We start from the raw sequence: 20,003 nt of genomic DNA on the forward strand, positions 1-20,003 counted from the left end.
GGGGGGCTAGCACGGCTTAAAAGGCATAGGCTGTGTTTAGAGGTTTGTAGGGTATAGGTAAAACCCCTCACGTGTCTTGTTTGGGAATATAAATTCTGAATTTTTAGCTTCAGTTTGGGTGCTTCTGAAAAATTCATTGGTGCTTTTCTCTGTGTGCTTCTAGGGGTTTGCTTTTGTTTTTTTCCTGGTGCTGTTAGTAGTCAAATTCAAGGACTAAGATCAATTTAAACTTGGAGCTGCTACTTTACCAAGCGTTGTTACTACGACAGATGTATATGTTTTCTATTTGAGGTGTAAACTTCTGAGATTAATGACAGATTCTTGAGTCCTGGACAATATCTCAAATGGTCCAGGTGCTTGTTCATCGCTTAATTTTGAGGTGAGGAGTAGGACAACATGATGGGGAAGATTATTTTGTTTTAACTGCATGAAAAGATCAAGCCCTTTTAAGAAAACAAGGCCACCAACTTCAAAGTGCTAACATTCAAGAGGCATCCGCTGCCAGGGTCCCTGGCCAGCTGGGTACAAGGAGGGGAGTGCTGCTCCGTCCAGAGGCCCTCTGACATCAAGCATTGCTTCGCTGTTCTCACGGCAAGTCTTAGGACAAAGTTCCCTTTGTTTTTTTTTTTAGCAAGTGCTGGGATCTAGCAGATACAGGGATCCTGTTGGGAAAGCTGAAGTTCAATGCCAAGGGGCAGCCTTTGGAGCACGGCTTATCTACAGGCTTTTGAACAGGAGAGATGAAGAGGGGGTACCCACTGTCCAGCCGGATCATCCCTCCCCCCGAGAAGCCCTCTGGGCTCTCGCTTCCCTCGCCCTCCAGCTCAGCCATCAATAGTGCAAGTGCTGACCGAAGCAGGGGTTGGGCTCGCAGGAGCCAGCATGGGAAATGCACACCCCGTAGAATTGCTCTTCATTGCACAGTTACAACAGAAAATAACCTGAATGTGACAGAGTGCACTAAGCTCTGCTGCTTAAAAAAAGAGAAGAAGGAGGGGGGGGGGGAAAAGAATGAGGTATATACCAATAATGGGAGCTGCAGACAGGCACAGTCTTGGGTCTTGGTGGCAGCTGCTAAACCAGGCTGCTTCCTCCTGCGTCCCTGGACGCTGCTGTGCTCCGTCCTGGTGCCTGTGCCCGAGGCAGGTGATGGGGGTTAAACAGTGTGGCGGTTATTCAGACAGCAAGACAAACACGTAGGCCCTTTGCTGTACATTTTTCCGAGTATACTTTTAAAACCTAAATCTTCCCCAAATACAGATCAGCTTGGTTAAGTGTCACATCTGGTCACTCAGTCAGTTTTGTACAACCTCAGCTGTGTGCGTGGAGCACATCTTCACCCCACCGATTCCAGCCAGGCTCATTGCAGACACTTCTTGTTCCATAAGAAGTCTTTCCTGCAGCCTTTCAACCTTCTTTTTAGCTCATAAACCAAACTCTCGCACCTCTAACAACCAGCTGAGGGTTGGGGTGTTTTCTATGCTTGTGAACGTGGAGTAGAAGGAAGACTTCCAGTTGAAACAGCTTTGCTAGAGAAACACTGGAAGGGGCCGTCATGCCTTTGGCACATCTCGGGACTCAGACCTTGCCTTTGCTGAAGGTAATTTTACAGATCTGTCTGGAGGCACGAAAACCCACAGGGAAGGAGAGAGCTCGCTCTTAATATCTCTTTCCATCTGTGATGCAAAACGCTTTTAGACTTTGAATTCAGCCATCAAGAACAGTGCCTGAACGCTGTTCCTTGACCTTTCAAAATGCAGTTATTTTCCAAATCAGTAACCAAATGCACACCCTGAAGGACGTTTGCAGATGTGCATCACCCAAGTGTTTCACATCAATCCAGGAAGAAATGTCTGAGTCAACTGGAAGCAAATAGCAGGTGGATTCTTTATGCCTGAAAAAACATCCCTGGTGCTGTTTCTATAAATGGCCTTATCTCAGTGAAGACCCTCGAACTGTTCTCGCTGCTGCTCAGTGTTTGCAAGCCCACTGAAACAAGCAGAGGTATTTAAACACGTTAACTCCTCGGCACAGACACGTACAAACACAGGCTGGGCTTCTCGAGCCTCGGCACTGCCAGAGCAGTCGCTAAGACGGTGACCAGAAGCGGTTCCCTGTCAGCGAGGGGAGTCCTGATCCCGCTCCTGGGGGAATTTCTGGTCTCGTATTTGCACTCGAGAGCTGCACCTGAAACTGCTTCTGGAGAAAAGGTTTTAAGAGCTGGAAAAGGTGGTTGTGGAGGGAATACTTCCCACTGTCTCAGTTGCTCTGTGGCATTTTCCAAAGCCACTTAATGGGTTTAGTTTTCGGAGTGCTGGCCAAGTAATTGCTTCTGTGTTTCACTTGATTTCAGGAAAACTACATCTAAGCATCCTCTCCCCGTGCTTTCAACATGCTATGATGATGCTGTTGAAACAGGAGCTAATTTCTGATTGAGCCCAGAAGCCTGGCCCACCTTCTGGTGCCATAGAAAATTTTTAGTCACTCAACTTTGGCAAATAAAGCCCATTTAGGGCTTGTAGAAAACCCAGGGATAACTTAGGCCTGGTCATTGAATCATGTAGTGTGTTCTGTGCTTTGCTGCGTGGCCGTGACTTTTTTTTGTTACTAGAGTTCAGGGGATGTTTAAGTATCATTTCAAGGTTATTTTGGCAAATCCACCCTTGTTATTCAAGTAGGGTGCCTTGATTCTGATGCCAGCATCTACTGTCAGCTGTGCTGGGTATAAAATGGGCTGCAAAGCTGATTCAGTTCAATATTAATTATTTTTTCTAGGGGAAAATATCTGGGAAGTCGAATGGTTTGAATTTCCTGATGGAGGGTGGAGGAAAGGGAGGAAATAATCTAATACATAATACCTCGTCAGTGCAGCCACCTTTTGCAAATCATATAGTACATTAACAGAAATGCCCTTTGCAATAAAACGTTCCCCCAGAAAAAAAAACCTGTAGTCCAGAAGCTTGTGGTTTTTCTGGTGTAGAAAGCAGCTGCGTGTCTTGGCTTTTTTGTTCTTGTTGTTCAAGGAGGGAAAACATCTGGCACGTGGTCTCAGGGACTGAGAGGCGCGGAGGAGCCGGTGTCACGGTGGGAGCGTGGCACACGTGGGGCTCTTCTCCCAGTTTAGTTTTTCCACGCAAGCGTAAGGTGGGTCCTGACCCAGATGCTTCCCCAGAGCAGCGAGTACCAGCGGACTGGACGCGTAGTGCTGGGAGGGAAGAAGTGAAGGGTTTGATGGGTTGCGGTTTGTCGAGGGAGTGACAACCCTTTGGAGTCCCTGGCACGGTGGCTCCACCTCGCCTGGCTCTCAGGAACCGTTCCCACGGCCCCCCTGCGCTGCAGCAAACGAGAATCCACCGCTGAGGAAGCCCAGGGCGTGGGTTGTTCTGATGTTAGCCACGCCGTTACCCTCCAATGCACCCTCAGTTTATTGATGATTAAAAATAAGCCAAAGTGTTTGGGTTTTCCATGGTCCCTGGAGCACCCAGGTGTGCCTTCCACACGATGGGTCTTCCCTCTGGCTTCCCCACGTGCCAGCAAGGGCAGGATTTTCAACTGGTGTGGAACCAGTGAACCTTTTGCTAGACCTCAGACATGGGCTGCTGTGGGTGCGTGCCCGGCTGTCCCGCTGCTCTTCATCCACCCCGTTCTCTATCTCAAGAGAAGCTCACGGAGAAGGGGAGCAGTGAAGCTCTGCACCTCGCTGGAGAGATGGACAGGGAGCTCTGTGCTGGCAGGGGGTGGGCTGCAGAAAATCCCTGCGGAGCTCCCTGCTCTGCCCACGCTGCTGTTCCACTTCCCTGTGGGCATGGTTATTGTCCCACCACAGGCAGATTTTTTTCATTTTTTTCCATTGAAATCGAGTTGGTAAAGCAATAGCAGTGTTAGCTGGAGGGAGCAGAAGGCTTTTCCTCTTAAGATGCCTTCCCTCACGTATATTCAAAAATCCAGTTTCGCCTCGTCCAGGCGTCGTTGACCTCATGTAACTGCTTTGTGCTCTGGAAGGAACGTCGCGTTCAAACCATTGTTTATTCCTGTTTCGGCAGTCAGGGCACCGAGTTTGCTTCCTCAAACCTCCCGAGGCTGGCAGTGCATCCCGTGGTCCTGTATGTCACCATTGAGCACGAGCTCAGAAATCAGCACGTGTTGCTCGAGCAAGCGCTTGCTTTGGCAGACGAGGATTTAATCCTTTACGAGGCGGGCGCTGGGGTCCTGAAGCAGACCCCTCTCCATCCCTGCTCAGCAGCAGCCAGCCCCCTCTTTTCTCAGAGGTCTGCAGGGATTTTGATTTGTAAAGATCCAAAGTCCACGATAGCAGCTGAAATGGTGACATGATGTCACTGAAATCGTGGCGGTGTCGGGTAAAGCAGTCGCCGAGCTTTGGGGTTTCACAGACCCCCCACTTTGGGGTTGCAGAGGGGACAGCTCCATTGCAACAGCCTTTTCCTTCAGGTTTGGTTTTGTTCCGTTGTGGCAACAGGTTCGAGCTGGTTCATCGTTCCTGGCGTCACCAGGAGAAGCACGGGTTGGTTTTGTTGTGCTCTGTGTGTTGTGAAGTTCTCTGCCAATAAGTAACTGTAAAAAATCCCAGCTGTGCTGTGGGTTGGTTTGCGTTAAAGACTGAAGGTCAGAGCCATCTGCTCGGTAAAAATTCCCCATTAACCTTTTGTCCTCTTCCAGTCTCACGACTGCTCGTCTTTTGGTGTGTTGGTTTTTCTTTCTTTCTTTTGGAAACTGATCCTTCAGGACAGTCATTGCGTTCAGTATATTTTATGAAGAAACCAGAGTTCCTAGTGGTGTCTCTCCCCTGAGTATTTTCAGCAAATTTCATTAGGCACCTTCAAAAAAAAGCTTCCGTAATTCTCGGTTTTGCTACAAGAACTGGTCCCTCGGGGGGAACCAAAATGCTGCTTTAAAAACAAACAAACAAAACATACAAACAAAAAAAAACCCAAAACACTCATCCTCATAATAAATTCAAAGCATCTTGTCCTTTGTTCGTAACCTCTCAGTCACCCTAATTCCAGATCAGCAGATGCTGTTGAGATGTTCCCCTGTAGCGTACCAACAAGGCGAGAGATAAAGGTGCGTCCTGCTGTGGGGTCTGGCAAACCCTCTGCTCCTACTTGAAATTCAAGTGTTGAGGAGGGCATCCCAAGCCCAAGGAGAGCATCCCAAGCCCAAGGAGAGCATCCCAGGCCCAAGGAGAGCATCCCAGCCCTCGAGCTGGCCCTTGCAGGAGGAAGGGGCTGGGAGCCAGACGATTGACCAGCATCACGGTGCTCCTGCTCCATGGGGTCACCTTCTCCCGACTCGAATTTTCACGTGAGGCATCACAGAGTTTATATTTTGGGTCTTGCTTTGGCTGTACAAGACCACAGTCGGCGGTGAAACACGAGGACGAGACCAGCATATGCTCAGGTGAGGCGAGTGCACCTTTTTCTGTTCTCTCTCGCTTTGGCAATGTCACTGGTCACAGGCTACATGCTACCGAAAAGAAAAACAATTTAAAATTAAAAAAAAAAAAAGGAAATGGCCCCCAGCAGCGCTTGCTCGTGTCGCAGGGTTTGTGTCGGGAAACGAACAAACGGGAAGTGACTGGCAGATGGTTCCGGTCCATCCGGAGTCTCTTAGATATTGCAGAGTGAGTGTGTTGTTAGCACGTGGCAAGCTACATCAGAGAAGATGCTACATTCCTTGGGAAAAAAAAAAAACAGTAGTGCTGAGTTGGGTTTTTTTTTTTTCTTTGAACAGCCACCTTTTCCTCCTGGGCAAGGAAACGAACCCAAAGGAAAAGAAACCTCGTCAACACGCTGCTTGTAGCGGCGCTGAACGAGTGGGACCGAGATGCTCTCGCGGGTGGTCGGGAGAGAAACACGTCGCTTCGGTTCCTTCTGCTGGGACGAGGTGTGGGAACAGTCTCGGGGTCGCTCTGCAGTTGCAGCCCTCGGTCTGTCTCTTGGGGGGTGGTTTTCTTTACTTCTCCTTCCCCCTGCCTCAAAACACACAGCCCTCGCTCCCTCTCCAACGTCCCGTGCTCAGGGAGGAGCGTATCGAGAGCAGGTTTGTTACGGGAAGGAGATTAAAAATTAAAAAAACAAAAACAAAAAAAAGAACAGGATATTTACAGCTCTCCACTAACAGTTTTGGTAGGTCAGGACGTCTCCTTTCCTCTCCCAGCCTCTCCCCCCAACCTGCTGCCTACGGGCAGGAGGGGCTGGTGGAGCTCTCCAGGGAGGACTGGGAGAGGCGGCGCGTCAGAGGTCCGATGCTGGAGTCGGCCAGCGAGGAGGTGGGGAAGAGTTTGTACCAGCCTGCGACCGCACTGGAGAGATCGAGCTCCTCCAAGATGATCTGGGCCATCCCCATGAAGCACTTGTGGTCCATGCGGCCGTAATCTCCCCAGACGATGACCTGCGGGGCAGAGGAGGTGTGAGGGGAGCTGCCCCACTCGCCACGTGGGAGCTGTGGGGAAAACTCAGCATGTCCAGCCAGGAAGGACCCGCCGTGATGGGGACAGGGGACAGCAGCGAGGACGCTGGGTTTCTCTGCCCTGTCCTTGCTCCCCTAATCCCTCCCTGTCCCCAAGTACCTGTGCGGGGAGTACATCACCTGCAGGACTTTGCCCTGCGGGCTCTCCTCGAAGAGCAGAGGCTGCTGGTATGAGGGGTCGCAGGTTTTCTTCACCACCTTGGTCTTCTTCTTGGCCAGGCAGACGCCGTTCTCCAGCAGGTAAACTTTCACGTAGGTGGCTGCGTTGGGCAACGGGCGAGAAACACAGAGTCAGAGCAGGCTCCTGGGGTGGGCCCAGCACAGCACCCAGCCCCGACCCCCTCCCTCTCCAGCCACCTACCAGGGACAGACTTGGAGCCCATCTTTGGGATCAGTCCCCTCGCCTGGATCACCTCCACCTCCAGCTGCCCGTTGCGGTCAGCCATGCCGACGTGGACATCACCTAGGCGGAGGGATGAGACGCGCTCAGCACCCTCCCCGATGGCCACCTCCCCCCTGGGCTGGGCTGGTCCCCACCGCCTCTCCCTTCTGGTGCTGCCAAAAAGCAGGTGGGAGACATCATCTCTGGGGCTGGCGGCCTCGGCACCCCCATGCCACCGCCCGCTCCCCATCCTCAGCACCCAGAACCCAAGTGCACCGAGCATCCAACCAGCGGGTGCGTGATTTATTGTGAGTTTGGAGGAAGGACAAAGCCGAGCAATGTGAAGATGCTTGGATGGAGCAGCGAGGAGGGAACCAGGTGAGAGCCCCCTGCTCCCCACCGGCTCCATCCCACGGCAGCCTTGCAGTGGGATTTTTTTCCCCTCGTGATGGGAAAAGGGGCTGGGATTAACCGGGGCTGGGATTAACCAGGGCAGGGACCCCCCCTCCCCGGGCAGGGACTCACCCATTGGCGGTGTGGCCAGCGTTTGCCGCCCCACCAGCTGGCCCGGCCCCAGCCCGTCGAGGAAGTCGCTGAACTGGCTCTCGGCACCCAGCCGGGTCGTGGGGAAGATGAACCTGCGCCAGGGAGAGCGAAGGGCTTTCGTGGAGCATCGGGCTGCTGCCTCCCCAGCGAGACCCCCGGGAGCACAGGGAGGGTGTCAGCCCCAGGTCCCGGCCCCCCCGGGCCACCCCACCGTGCCTTACGTGCCGTCAGAGCTGTTGCTGTTGGTGCTGCCGTCGGTGGACTCCCGGCTGCCCTGCCGGGTCACCCTGGTCCTCATCTCCACCGCGATGCCGGTCTCCGTGCTCCTCCGGATGTTGCTGCGCAGCTTTTTGGGGCCACCCTCTGGAAGCCGAGATGGGGGTGAGCCCGGGACGTGCCCCTGCTGCCCCCAGACCCTCCTGCGGGATGGGCGTCGAGGCAGACGGCAGAAGCGGGGTGCCAGGCACAGCCGGAGCCTCCCCACGTGCTGCTCCCCACCTTCGGTACGTTATTCCTCATGATTTATGCAGCCTTTCCCTGCGGATGAAACCCTGCCCCGTCTCCCCGCAGCCCTCACTCGGTGCCATCATGCCTTTGCATGGCCGGGAGCCCCACCTGCACCTCAGTCACCTCCCCCAGCTGCCAGACTCAGCTCACATGTGCTGACACCATCCCAGCTGCTGCAGAGCCACCTCCCAGCCTCCAAACCCCCCTGAGCCCCATCAACATGTGCCCATGCCCCCAGGGCACCCCCGGTGCCACAAGCAGGCACAGCCGGGAGGGTCCCGGTCCCGCCGTCCCCAGGTGTGGTTCTGCCCAGCTCCGGCACTTCTCGCTTGGGTTTGGGGGATAATTACACCCCTTCAGAAACACCTCATCCCTGCAGGGCTCCAAATTAACTCCTCTCTCTATAGAACATCTCCTGAACCACAAAATGCCAACAAGAGCTGGAATAAAAAAGCAATAACTAGAGAAAAAGCCTGCACTAAACTGAGCTTTTTGCTTCCCCCGCCCTTTACAAAGGTATTTTAAGCATTTAAGTATCTCCCAGAGCCTGATCGTTTGACAAGTCCTTTCTCCAGGCTCCATCCCGCAGCCAGGACTGGCCGTTACTGGGGGGACACGCTGAGCCCAGACCCCCCGCGCTGGCAGAGCTCTGGCAATGTCCCCCCATCAGGTTTTGGCACCTGGAGAAGTGCTGGGGGGGGATTTAAACTGGGCTTTTTTTTAGGTGTCATCAGCAGCCCCGGGCAGCTGGAGCATCGCTTGGGGCAGCCGGAGCGAGCACCAAAGGCAAAGGGCTGAGTTGGCGGGGGCTGGCAGTGCCAGGGGCGGTCACAGTGGTGGCACTCACCGGTCTGGTTGAGCTGGAGCGTGCTCTTGCTCCACTGGGACAGCCCCACGATGGCCACCATCTTGGCGCCCAGGCTGGAGCGTCTCTTCTTGCTGGCGGTGACGGCGACGGAGTCGGCGCTGCCCCGCGCGCTCCTCTCCACGCTGTACATCTCCCCGCTGATGCTGGAGCTGCGCACCACGTTCCTGGCCGCCGAGGAGCTGGCATCCCCGTTGAACATGGTCAGGCGCTCGCCGGCCCCGTCTCTGCTGGGTGGGATCAGCTGCGGGGGGAGGCCAGGGGATGCGTCGAGGCTGGGCGGTGGCACTGGCCGTGTCACCACGCTCCCACCCAGAGCAGCCACGCGGGGATGGATGGTCCCCCAAGGCACAGAGCTGTGAAATTCAGGTGGCACCACCTGTCAGGGCCATTTTTCCCAATGGTGAGGGAAGGGGTGCAGGACCCCCCTCCCCAGCCTTGCCCCACGGGACCCAGGCAGCCCCTGACAGCCAGGAGAGACCCACGGGTGGGCAGAGGGCTCGGTGTGTCACCAACCCGCCCTGCTTGGCAGCAGGAGGGGACTCTGGGGCCTGGGGACAGCCCCATCCACCCCCGCTGAAGGTGTCCAAAAATCACAACCAGCAAAGTTCCTCCCACGTGTCTCCTTCTCCGCTGCAGCATCCCTGTGTGCTGCTCCGGCTGTGCCCCTGCCCCATCCCGCGGGGGCTGCATCGGGGTCCACCGGGAAGCCCCAGCAGCAGACGGTGCCGGGGGGGGCCCCGCAGATGTGCCGAGGGTGCTGGGGATGGCAGCGGCTGCCAGACCTCCCGCACGGCGCAGCGGTTGCTGCCTTCCCTTCCCCATGAATATTTAAACTCCAGCGGGATGGGAGCATCCATCTTCCAAGGAAAGGTGAATTATTAACTCCAGGCCAAGTGAAGCCACTTTATGATAATGGATGGAGGCAGCGCCTGGAAAAATATTTCTCTTTCAAGAGAGACACGGCCACAAAGGTAGAGGATAAGTTATGGCCAGGCACGGGGGAGCGGGGCAGGGCCAGGGGCTGCTGCTGCCAGCGGGGAAGGAGCTTCACAGGGGCATGGTCGGGCTGAGACCTGACGGGAGCCGCGGGCTCAGCTCCAGCACCGCTGGACTCAGGGATTTATCAATTACAGAAGGGATGCAAAGAGGGGCAAGTGGGCGAGCAGTCATTAATATCATTAACGAGCCCCCAGAGAAGAGCAGCAGCCACCCCGTGGGTCCCTCCTGGCTGGGGTTTGCCCGCCCTGCTCTGCCCAGGCAGTGACCCACCGCCCGCACCCCACTCCTCACCCCAGCAGGACCCCGGCACAGCCGCCGGCGCCCGGCAAGGTTTGCGGTGTGCCACGGCCGCAGCACGTGCTTCCCCTCGGGTTCACACGTGCGACCTTCTGCCTTCGCTGCCCAACAGACGCTCGCACGAGGGCTCGAGCCCCTCCATAAAGCTGGAGCCACCCCGGCACAGCCATGTGCTGACGGGAAGCCGAGAGGGGTGAGAGCAGCCAGCAGCACTCACCCTACGCTCAGCATCTGCTCGAGGAGGGGTCGGGGCTGAGCTCCCACCTTTGGGACCTCTGGGATGAGCATTTTCCAATGCCACCCGCCCCTCCCCAGGCACCCTCCGGGCTCCCAACCTGCTCGCAAGGGCTGGGGTTTCCCTTAGGAACCGCCGGCCACGAGGAGAGGATCCCAACCGCGCACCCTTGGTCACACGCTACTTCCCTTCCCCGTGCCTCAGTTTCCCCACCTGCAAGCCTGACACCCACGCGTCCCTTTGCAGGAGGGCTCAGGCCCCTCGGTGCAGCGTTAGAAGAGCTGTGGCACACCCCAGCCCTGTTATTTCCACAGCCAGGAAAACACAAAAGGCTCCTGCTGCTGTTTTCCCCGCTCGGCGCTTCAGCCGCCGCGGGAGCGCGGGGCTCTGGTGGAAGCAAATTAGATCAAGAGAGCAGAGCGCTAATGGGATTATTTCCAATGCAACACGCACCAGGCTAATCCAGCGCGAGGGAAGGGCTCCTCGGCCCCAAGGAAGGATTTTCTTTGCCCTGCCCGTTGTTTTACCCGTTATCTCTTTTCACAATCCGCTGCTGGACGGGGAGATCGGGAGGTGCCCGGTGCTCACTGCTGAGGAGCTCGGCCACACACCGTGCCCAAGCACCAGCGCCTGCGGCTCCCACCGTGGCAGCACCCCGGGCCGGCACGGGCAGCCCCGATGCCGCCTCTGCCCCGGCTCCCCTTCCCCAGCAGTGGGTGGGGGGCTGCAGGGAATGGCACCAGGTTCCCCTTCCCCCCCCTCCCCACTCTGTATTTTATTTATTCTCTATGTTGCAAAACACCGGGATGCTCAGAACAAACCACCGCGACGCCCCAGCGCGCCAGCCCCCTCCTTCCCTGCCACGGACGGGGGACAGCCCCCGCAGCCCCCGCCAGCGCTGCCCACCACCACCACGCACCCACCCTGTGGGACCACCACCAGCGCCCAGAACTTCTCCAGCCCCGCTTCCCCGGGGGATGCACCGGGCACCGGCTGCGCAGCCGGGCGAGGTGTCATGGCTGGAGCATCCCCCACTGCTCAGCGCCCAGCACCGATGCACAACGCGCAGACCCGCAGGAAAACGGGGTCCCTGTTGCGTTTCGTGGCGCAGGAGCCCCCAGCGAGGCTGCCCGGGCCCAGCCCTGCGCCCCCCGCCCTCGCACCCCGAAGGAGAAGAGGGGCCGGAGGCCGCTTACCGCCCTGCGCCGCGGAGGAGGACTGGGCAGCGCCCGCCGAGGAGGCTCAGCCCCCCCAGCCCCATCCCCGGCTGCAGACGGAGGGTGACGGGTCTGGTTAATCTTTAAAGGGTTCTGGAGAGCGGGGCTGTGCCGGCGCTGCTTCAGCATCTCCTTCAGCATCTCCATGGTTACGCGGCTGACCCAGTTCTCCCAGCCCCAAGCAGGGGCAGAGCGGTCCAGCGGGGTGGGATGCACCTCGGCAGGGCTGGGGGCACCCCTGTGCCAGGCTTTGGGTGCCCGATGACCCCGCTGGGTCCCCCCAGGTGGGTGTCACAGACCTGCCAGGGGATGCCAGAGCTGGGAAAAGAGAGTGGGGGGTCACGGGCATTGGGGGTGACCCCCGGGAGTGGATGGGGCTGTACGGCCCCGCTGCCGGCACAGCCCGGTGACCGGCCAGTGCCAGGGGCTGCACGTGGCGAGGAGCAACCCGGGGCTGCGAGGGAGGCAAATATCCCTCTGAGACAGAAATGGGGGGCAAAACATTGATGGGAAAAATTGGGTGCTTTGGCAAAGGCTGTGGGGAAGGAGGGAGGAGTCGGGCGGGTGCCCCCACACAGGTGGGGACGGGTCCCTGATGGTGGGTGGGGAGAGGAGGAGGAGGGAGGTGATAAATGAGCATGGTGGGGGCAGCTGGGGTGGTGCCTCCCTGGGGAATGGGGCAGAGGGATTTGGGGGGCTGTCTCCTCCCTCAGAGCCCCCAAGATGGGTGTCCCCAGGGGCAGGTGGGGTTGGAGAGCCCTGGCAGTGGGGCAGCAGGTCCCCTGGCCCCTGCGCTGGGGCTGCCTCCAGCCTGGAGGGAGAGCACCGGAATGCTGCCGGCGTCTGGAGCAGGTAGGCCCTAAAATCAGCACTTTTGGGGGAGGAAAAGCTTGGCAGAGCCACCGCTACGAGGCCGTGCCAGTCCTGAGCAGGGCACAGCGTGCTGGGGCAAGCTGCGGCGGCACAGCGCGTGAGTGCGTGCTCCTCCGTGTATTGGGAAGTAAGGCAAGGGCTTATTTCCCCTAAAAGTACTTAATTCTAATTAATTGCTTCAGGTTTGATAGGCAGTTCCTCACATAGATTTAATTGCCCAGCAAGAGTTATAATTCAGCGCACGTGAGCTGAGAACCTGCAAGTAGCTCCAGCTGCTGGAGCGAAGCATCTCGTTGCTCAGGCAGGTTATGAAAGTTATAACGTGGCTGAAACACACTGCGGGCACAGCATCAACCCCCTGGCACCATCCCCAGGGGAAACAGAGACTGTGGAGCTAAAGGATGGGTCCAAGTGTGCTCCATTTGTGGGAAAAGCGGAGCAATCCTGCGTGTCTGTGGCAGCCGGAGGCTTCGCGCCGGGATGGGACGTGCTGGTGGTCGCGGTGTGGGCGAAGAGCTCGGTGCCCTGCTGAGGGGACGGTGGTGACAGTGGCCAGCGCTGTGGCCTGGGGGTATCCCCGTGGCTGAGATGGCTTCATGGAGACCAGCTCCTCCAGCGGGACGGACTGTGAGGGTGAGGGGACGCGTGTGAGAGCCGGAGGCACCCACACCTGCCCCTGCCTGGTGACCTGATCTTGGGCTAAGCCCCCTCCAAGATGCTGGTAGCCCGGGACCAGTGCCCTGACCACACCGTCCCTTTCCCCCATGTCCCTGTGTGACATCTGCCGCTCAGTTAAATCAGATCTGTGCTGGATCCCACCGTCTCCTAGGCAACATAACAGAATCAGAGGAGCAAAAGCCACCCGGGGCTGTGGCTGGGGGACGGCCAGCTCCCACCGAGCCCAGCCCGCTGGCTCAGCCGCCTGGCAGACGAGGGCTCGTGGCCCTGCGGCAAGCACCGAGGCGTCTCTGATGGTCCAGTCTCATCCCACAGCTGTGCTCCAGGCTCCTGCAGGGCAGAGCTCGGTGCCTCCTCGCTGGCTGCACCCCGGGGCCGGTTCTGGCCAGGGTGGGCAGCACGGGAGGGAGCGGGACCTCGCTGGGGACGTGCACGAGCAGGCGCGTGGCCGCTGCTGGAAGCTGCCTTGGGTAGCGTGATGCTGCAGCCATGCGGCCCCGAAAACTGGGCCACTTCCATGGGGAGGCAGCAGGGACGTAAGGAACCAGCCCAGGGCCTTTGGTGGCCCCGGGGATGGGTTGGGGATGGGGACATCTGTGCTCAGACCCCAGCCCCTCGCCTGGTGCTCGGGCACCGCCGCAGTGGGGCCGGGGCTGGTACCAGCCTCCGCCGGCGCGGAGGGGCTGTGGGAAGGAGCTTTTCCCGTTACCCAGCAGCCGCCGCCTTCCCGGCTGCACACCCCGAGCTCTGCAATGCAGCTCACACCGCTCCTCTGCTGTGTGTGAATCCCATCAATATTTCATGGAGCTGCTTCCTCCAGGGGAAGGGCTGCTATCAGCTCGGGCTTTCTGCTGCTCCTACCAGCACTCCTCTTCTCGCAGAGAACATCTAATTTCCTTCCACCGGTGGCCAGCACTCAACAGCCCCCCCTTACCCCCCCTTTCTGCACCAGCACACGCCACTTTGCCTTCCAGGGGCTCCGTATCCCACACGCGCCAAGAGCTGGGAAGTCTCCGCGGGTTCAAATCAAAGCACTGACCATCTCCTGCCCCGGGTCGCTCAAGGCTGCTCACAGCAGAGCTAAGCCCTGTGTAGGGCTCCCCAGGACCAAGCCACCAGCCCCACAGCTCCAGGGTGGGTGACCAAACCCCGCTGTGAGCCCCCAGCTCCGTGTCCAGCCGCAGGAGGGTGAACATGGTCCCGTGACAGCTTGGTGCCAGCAGCCCAGGGCCAACCCAGCGTACCCAGCCCGCAGTCCCGGCTCGCTCCGGAGCCCCGCGGGAGCTGGGGTAAGGCAGGCTGTTTGCAGAAAAAGCTGCTTTTTAAATGCTAAGACTGCACTACTATAGCGAAGCTTCTTAAGGGATCAGCAGAAAACTTGCTCGCCGTAGGAAGGCTTCTGGGAGCCGGCGTGATGCCAAGGCATGGCGGGAGCCTGGCGCTGCCCGCGACACCCATCGCTCTGCCGCAGCCTGGGCCTGACCCGGGGCAGCCCTCCTGGGCTGGCACCGGCACCCACATCCCTGGCACAGCGGGAGGACGGGCCGGGGGGGGGCTGGAGCGGCTGCTCCTGGCGAGGTGCTGCTCACGGGGGCACACGTGCCACAGCTGGGGAGCGGGGCGATGCACGAGCGTGCCCGAAGCGAAGGGCAAATGTTCTCGCCCCGCTCCCGCACCCAACAACTAAAATAGGTGCAATTCACTCTCTGCAGGCTGAGACCTCCGGCTCCGGGAGGCCCTTTGTCTGCGGGAAGGATGAGGAGCCCGGGGAGGCTCCCGCCGTGACCCCTCTGCGGTCAGACATAGCACCCCGAGGCAGGCAGGGAGCACGGGGTGTGAGCAGGGCTGTCCGTCCTGAGCTAAATCACTTTAAAATAATTACGAACTGAGCCTGTTTCTGTGCTGTTTGAGATGCTGTGACAAAACATTTTACATGCAAGGAGATGGTGCCACACGGAAGGCAAAGGAAGCTGCAGGAGGACGGACCTTGGGGTGTGCAGGGGAAGCTGGTGGGGATTCACCCCCCGACTTGGGGTACAAGGGGCCACGCGAGGGGCAGACCAAGATGCTGCGGTCACATCCTCTGTCCGTGTCCCACAAAGGTTATTGTGACCGGTGCTGCGAGGACGGGGCTGAAATGGGGACGAAGCGAGAGCCCGGGAGAGCCGTGCCTGCGGAGGGGAGCGCCGGGACGCGGGAGGCAGCAGGAGTTTGTGCTTGCGAAGGGATGTCAGAGAAGGTACGTGGCTCTTCGGGAGAGACGCGTAAACGCAGCAGAAGGGCTGGCTTTCAAGAGGTGTTGATGGAGGAACACATCAAAGCTGGGGCTGGAGGTGAGAGAGGCGCAGGAGCAGCCACTCGACTGCTCGGGGAAGCGGCTGTGCAAGCGCAGCCCATCCCCGCGCCGCCGGCCCGAGGGGATCCGCAGGCTCCTGCTCTTGGCACACTAACGAAATAAGCAGCGCAGCCCCCCGGGATGTTCCCTGTGCGCCAAGTGATGCAATTCAGCCCAGGGCTAATTGTTTTGCTCGGCCTCAAAAGACCCCTCGCGACGCCTCCCGGACCCCCGGGAGTGGGCACTGGCCATCAGAGCACCTGGCGCAGCTGCCACCTCCCGCGGGGACAGCTCCGCAGCTCAGTGTGAGCACCCACATGGTGCCACCGGCTCCGGGGACCGTCTCGAGGCGCAGAGCGGCCATCGCTCCGCAGCAGCTCAGGGGACGCGGTGGCCAGCCAGGCCCGTGCCTGCTCAGGTGCTTCCCTGCGTTGGGGAACAAGCGATGCCCACGCTGCCCTCGGGCTTCTCCCCACTTACTGTAACCCCAGTGGCAGGGAGCAGCACCCACACGGCCTCTGCCCGTCCCGGGGCATCGTTTCCCTCCTCCTCACCAGTTCTTTAATGGATTTCCCTACAGACCCGGCCACAGCACCTGCCCCAAACCCCACAGAGGGCAGAGCAGGCTCCCCGGATCGAACAGAGCCAAATCGATGCACGAAGCACAGACTGGAGCCACCGGGAAGCCCCGGGAGAGGTGAGTGCCAGCGTTACGTGTGCTGCTCGGGGCAAGGACGAGGCCCCGGGGCGAGCCCTCCCCAGGCAGGACCCCCCGCTTTCGCCGGTCCCTACCCCCGTTGCCCCGGCGGTGGGGACCAGCGGGCACGGGACGGGGTTGACGTCAACGGGCTCTCAGCGGGGATGATGGATGGCACGGGAAAGCGCTCCCGTTCCCGAGCCGCTGCCTGGGCAGCGCTGCCCCGAGCCGGGGAGGGCTCCGGTAAACCGGAGAAGCCCCCCCGGGGCCGGGGGAGCGCGGCCGCAGCCCCCCGCTGTCGGTGCAGTGATGTTTTCGGGGTGTTCGCGTCTCGGCTCGGAGTCCGGGGTATGTTTTAGGGGTGCTGGGCACACCTTGTCAGCAACGGCGGGGTGCGGGGGAGCACCGGGGCCGTCCCACCGGCGTTGGGATGCCCCCTCACCACCACCCCCCTCCCCGGGGCTGCCGGAGCGCCCATCCCGCTCCTCCCGGGCACCGCATCCGCGACGGGCATCCCCCAAAACCACTGTCCCCCCCCCCACCCCTGCCGCCGCCGGGGGATGCTCCGAGGCAGGCGCGGCCCCGGTGGCCGCGGGGACCAAGGGGTCGCGGTCCCGCCCGCCCCGCGCCGCCGCCGCGGGCACTCACCGCCGCCGCCGCCGCCGCCGCCCGTGCCCGCTCCTCCCCTCGGCCCCGGCGGGCTGCTGGGAGCGGCGGGCGGGGGAGCCCCGGGGCCGGCCCCGACGGAGCGGCTGCCGCGGAGAGATGCCGGCATCCCCCGGGGGGTCCGACCCGGGGCTGCGGGTGCCCCCCGCTCCCACCAGCTGCACCCCGAGGGCTGCCAGCGGCACCCCAAAATCCACCGGCCAGATGCTGAACCCATCGCTTGGGTCCTAAGGGCTGCTGGCTGCACCCTACGCCTGCCAGCCAGACCCTGCACCCATCCACCAGACCCCACACCCATCAACCAGACCCCAAAAGCCACCAGCCAGACCCCACACCCATCTACCAGTCCCCAAAAGCCACCAGCCAGACCCCACACCCATCTACCAGACCCCAAAAGCCACCAGCCACACCCCACACCCATCAACCAGACCCTCAGAGCCACCAGCCAGACCCTGCACCCATCAACCAGTCCCCAAAAGCCACCAGTCAGATCCTACAGCCACCAGTTGGACTCCCAAGAGCTGCCAACCTGACCCTTCTCCCACCAGCTGGACCACAAAAGCTACTGGCCAGACCCCACTACCGTCACCCAGACCCCAAGAGTTGCCACCCAGACCCCAAAAGTCACCAGCCAGACCCCACACCCATCAACCAGACCCCCAGGGCTGCCCACAGGGACCGCGGGAGCCTCTGGCCAGACCTGAAGCGCTGCCAGCCGGTCCCCGCTCAGCCTGGGTGGCCGCGGTGCCTGCTCCGTCGGGAACATGTAAACCTCTCGACTCTGATCCCCGCCGCCTCCTCGTGCTCCCAGCTGCCACTGGAGTGTGAGCACGGCCCTCCCAGGGGGACAGGGACCGAGGGGACACTCCTTGTGTCCTGGTTCCTTCCAAAGGGGAAGGTTTGAACAGAGGCAGCCCCTGTTCCCGCGCTGTCCTTGGACTCACCTTGGCTCCCTGAACACAAGCACTAATTTCTCTCTAAGCAGCGTCTCTTTTTACTCATGGTAAATTCCTCCAGTGCTTTCCCTGCGTTGTCTCTGCAGGCTGCGCACCGCGGCTGACATGGAGCCACGTGCCAGGAGGAAACCCTCCTTCGCCAGCTTTAACTCTGTCCCTCCCTAAAATAACGCCAGGCTTGGATTTCCCGGTGGGTTGCCTGCCCCTCCTCACCACGCCGGGGGTCCCGGGGCGGCCACCGACATCCCGGGCTGCAGGAACCACCTGGCCCTCGTGGGCAAAGCCTCCGCCGGGTTCCCCGTATGGGGGTCAGGGCCTGGGGGGTGATTTGGGACCGTGGCCCCGGGGCGGGGTGGTGAGTACGGTGCTCAACGGGTATCCATCAGCGCAGGGAGGATGGGGGAAAATTCCCCCCGTGGCGGGTGCTCGAGGGGAAGGGGACGCCGGGATGCGACGGGTCCCAGCATCGTGCACGGGAGAGCTGGTTAAGGAGCAGGAATAGCTGAAAGAACTAAATATGGAAACTTGGATAAAACATCGCTGAAGTAGGGAGATGGTTTCCTAACAGAATTCAAAGCATATAAACAAACTCAGGGAGGGAGAGAGGTTGTCTGGAGGGGGCCTTTATGAGTAATATTTAGAAAAACTGGCTGAAAATATCTCGGTAGGGAAGGCTGTTTCATCAAAGCAAACTCCCAGCTTTGTGGGGACAGTGTCAGTCCTGGGAACATATTGTTTTGGGGGAAGAGACAGTAAAAACAGGTGCCTCGCTGGTGAAAAGCCTCTCCTTCGGACTTTTTTCTTCAACTGACACATTTTGATGATAAAACATGAAGTTTCACGGCAATAATGAAATACTAATGACAAAGTTTTCAGCTCGATTGGTAGGAAACATTCTGACCAACTGGTTTTCTGCTTCCCTTGGCAGGTTGCTCCGGGATCCCTCGCTGATATCCCGCCAGGAGAGACTCGGTGGCTCGTCCCCGTGCACCCGGGGCTGGGGGTGTGTGGCACCGACAGCCCCCACAGCCGATCCCCCGGAGCAGGATGGACCAGAGCCCTGGACTTGGTCTTGCGCTGGGATCCCATCAGGGCTCTCCCATCTCTAACGTCTCTTAATTCGTTAAGGAGCTCAGCTCTCCGGTTTGTCGGCTCCTCACCACCCTCTCCTTTACGGTTTGGTTTTGTGCCGGTGGAAAGGGGGTGGTTTAACGCGATTACTCCGGTTAAGCCTACGTAAGAGGATTCGTGGGGCTCGGCTTTACGGTACTGCAGGGGCTACCAGCAGCGCGTGGCGCAGGGGGACCAGTGTGCTGGCCGTGGGTTAAGGGAAAGCATGGAAGAGGCTTTGCAAGCCCCACTGTCGTAGGGACCCCAAACCGTGGTGTCCCCGCACGGGTGACCCCCAGGATTCTGCAGACCCCGTGGGTGCCACGTGCTGCCTTTACTCTGCTTCTGCAGGGCAGAGATCTGCCCGTGGCACGGCTGCTCGTCCCGGCGAGAGGGGGATGTGATGGGTAAGAGAAAGCACAAAGAAGGGGGCAGAAATGCCGGGGACCCTGGGGCTGGGCGTTCGGGGAGGGAGAGGGCTGCTCCTCGTGAAGGGTTATGGTTTATGCTGGGACTGGGTAAACCCAGCGTGTTTTGCAGAGTGTTTTCCAGAATGACGCTGCCCGAGGCAGGCGCTAGTCCCTGTCCAGAGAGGCAGGCTGTGGGGTGGGCCCCCAGGTGGCAGAGGGGCTTGTCCCCTTGGCACCGCTGGAGCCCTTGCCCAGGGGGGTGAGCACGTTGCTGCCAGTGCTGTGCCAGCTCTGCAGCCTGCTCTCTGGCTCCTGTGCCACGTCCCGCTTCTCGCAGGAGAAGGAGCTACGCTGAGATGCTGTAAAATCTCCTTTTGCCGTTCTGCAGGGAGCAACCAGGTCACATGCGCTCACCAGTATCCTACTGGGAGAGCCAGTGTGGCTGATCTGTGCTGGGCACCAGCCAGGCAAGAGGCACTAGCACACCATCTGCTTCTCCTCGGGATGCTGCAGGCGCTGGGAAACCCACTGTCCTGCAGCGGGACCAAGCCAGCTGAACCGAATCCCAGCTCTGAGCTGGGAGCTGCATCCTCTCCCTGCTGCTGGTGAGATGAAAGTGATTACCTGGGAAAGGGGTCTCCCAGTTAGAGCTGGGCTGAACATCTCGGCTCAGAGTGGCTCTTCTGCAGCTTTTAAGGTTTCTAGATTTCATAACTCTGCGGGGTTTAATGATGTCTG

General features: G+C 59.5%; 1 protein-coding gene across 1 annotated transcript; it reads right to left on the reverse strand.

Annotated features, from left to right (window-relative positions):
* Nucleotides 1-6,198: 6,198 nt before the first annotated feature.
* RIMS3 (regulating synaptic membrane exocytosis 3) lies at nucleotides 6,199-8,991 on the reverse strand. The gene is made up of 6 exons (XM_068418011.1): nucleotides 8,772-8,991; nucleotides 7,639-7,780; nucleotides 7,397-7,509; nucleotides 6,851-6,952; nucleotides 6,610-6,749; nucleotides 6,199-6,411 (listed from the first exon to the last, which is right to left on the reverse strand). Exons 1-6 carry the CDS (start codon nucleotides 8,989-8,991, stop codon nucleotides 6,199-6,201), a joined length of 930 nt encoding a protein of 309 aa, XP_068274112.1.
* Between the last annotated feature and the right edge of the window lie 11,012 nt (nucleotides 8,992-20,003).

The sequence above is a fragment of the Nyctibius grandis genome, chromosome 24, assembly GCF_013368605.1.
Source record: "Nyctibius grandis isolate bNycGra1 chromosome 24, bNycGra1.pri, whole genome shotgun sequence".
Lineage (NCBI taxonomy): Eukaryota > Metazoa > Chordata > Aves > Nyctibiiformes > Nyctibiidae > Nyctibius > Nyctibius grandis.

Excerpts from the sequence above, each read along its gene's own strand:
- RIMS3 (XM_068418011.1), bottom strand. The coding sequence starts at position 8,991 with ATGTTCAACGGGGATGCCAGCTCCTCGGCGGCCAGGAACGTGGTGCGC. Across the intron at positions 6,750-6,850 it reads GGGCTCCAAGTCTGTCCCTG|CCACCTACGTGAAAGTTTAC; the intron begins GTAGGTGGCTGG and ends TGCCCAACGCAG. Across the intron at positions 6,412-6,609 it reads CGCAGGGCAAAGTCCTGCAG|GTCATCGTCTGGGGAGATTA; the intron begins GTGATGTACTCC and ends TCTGCCCCGCAG.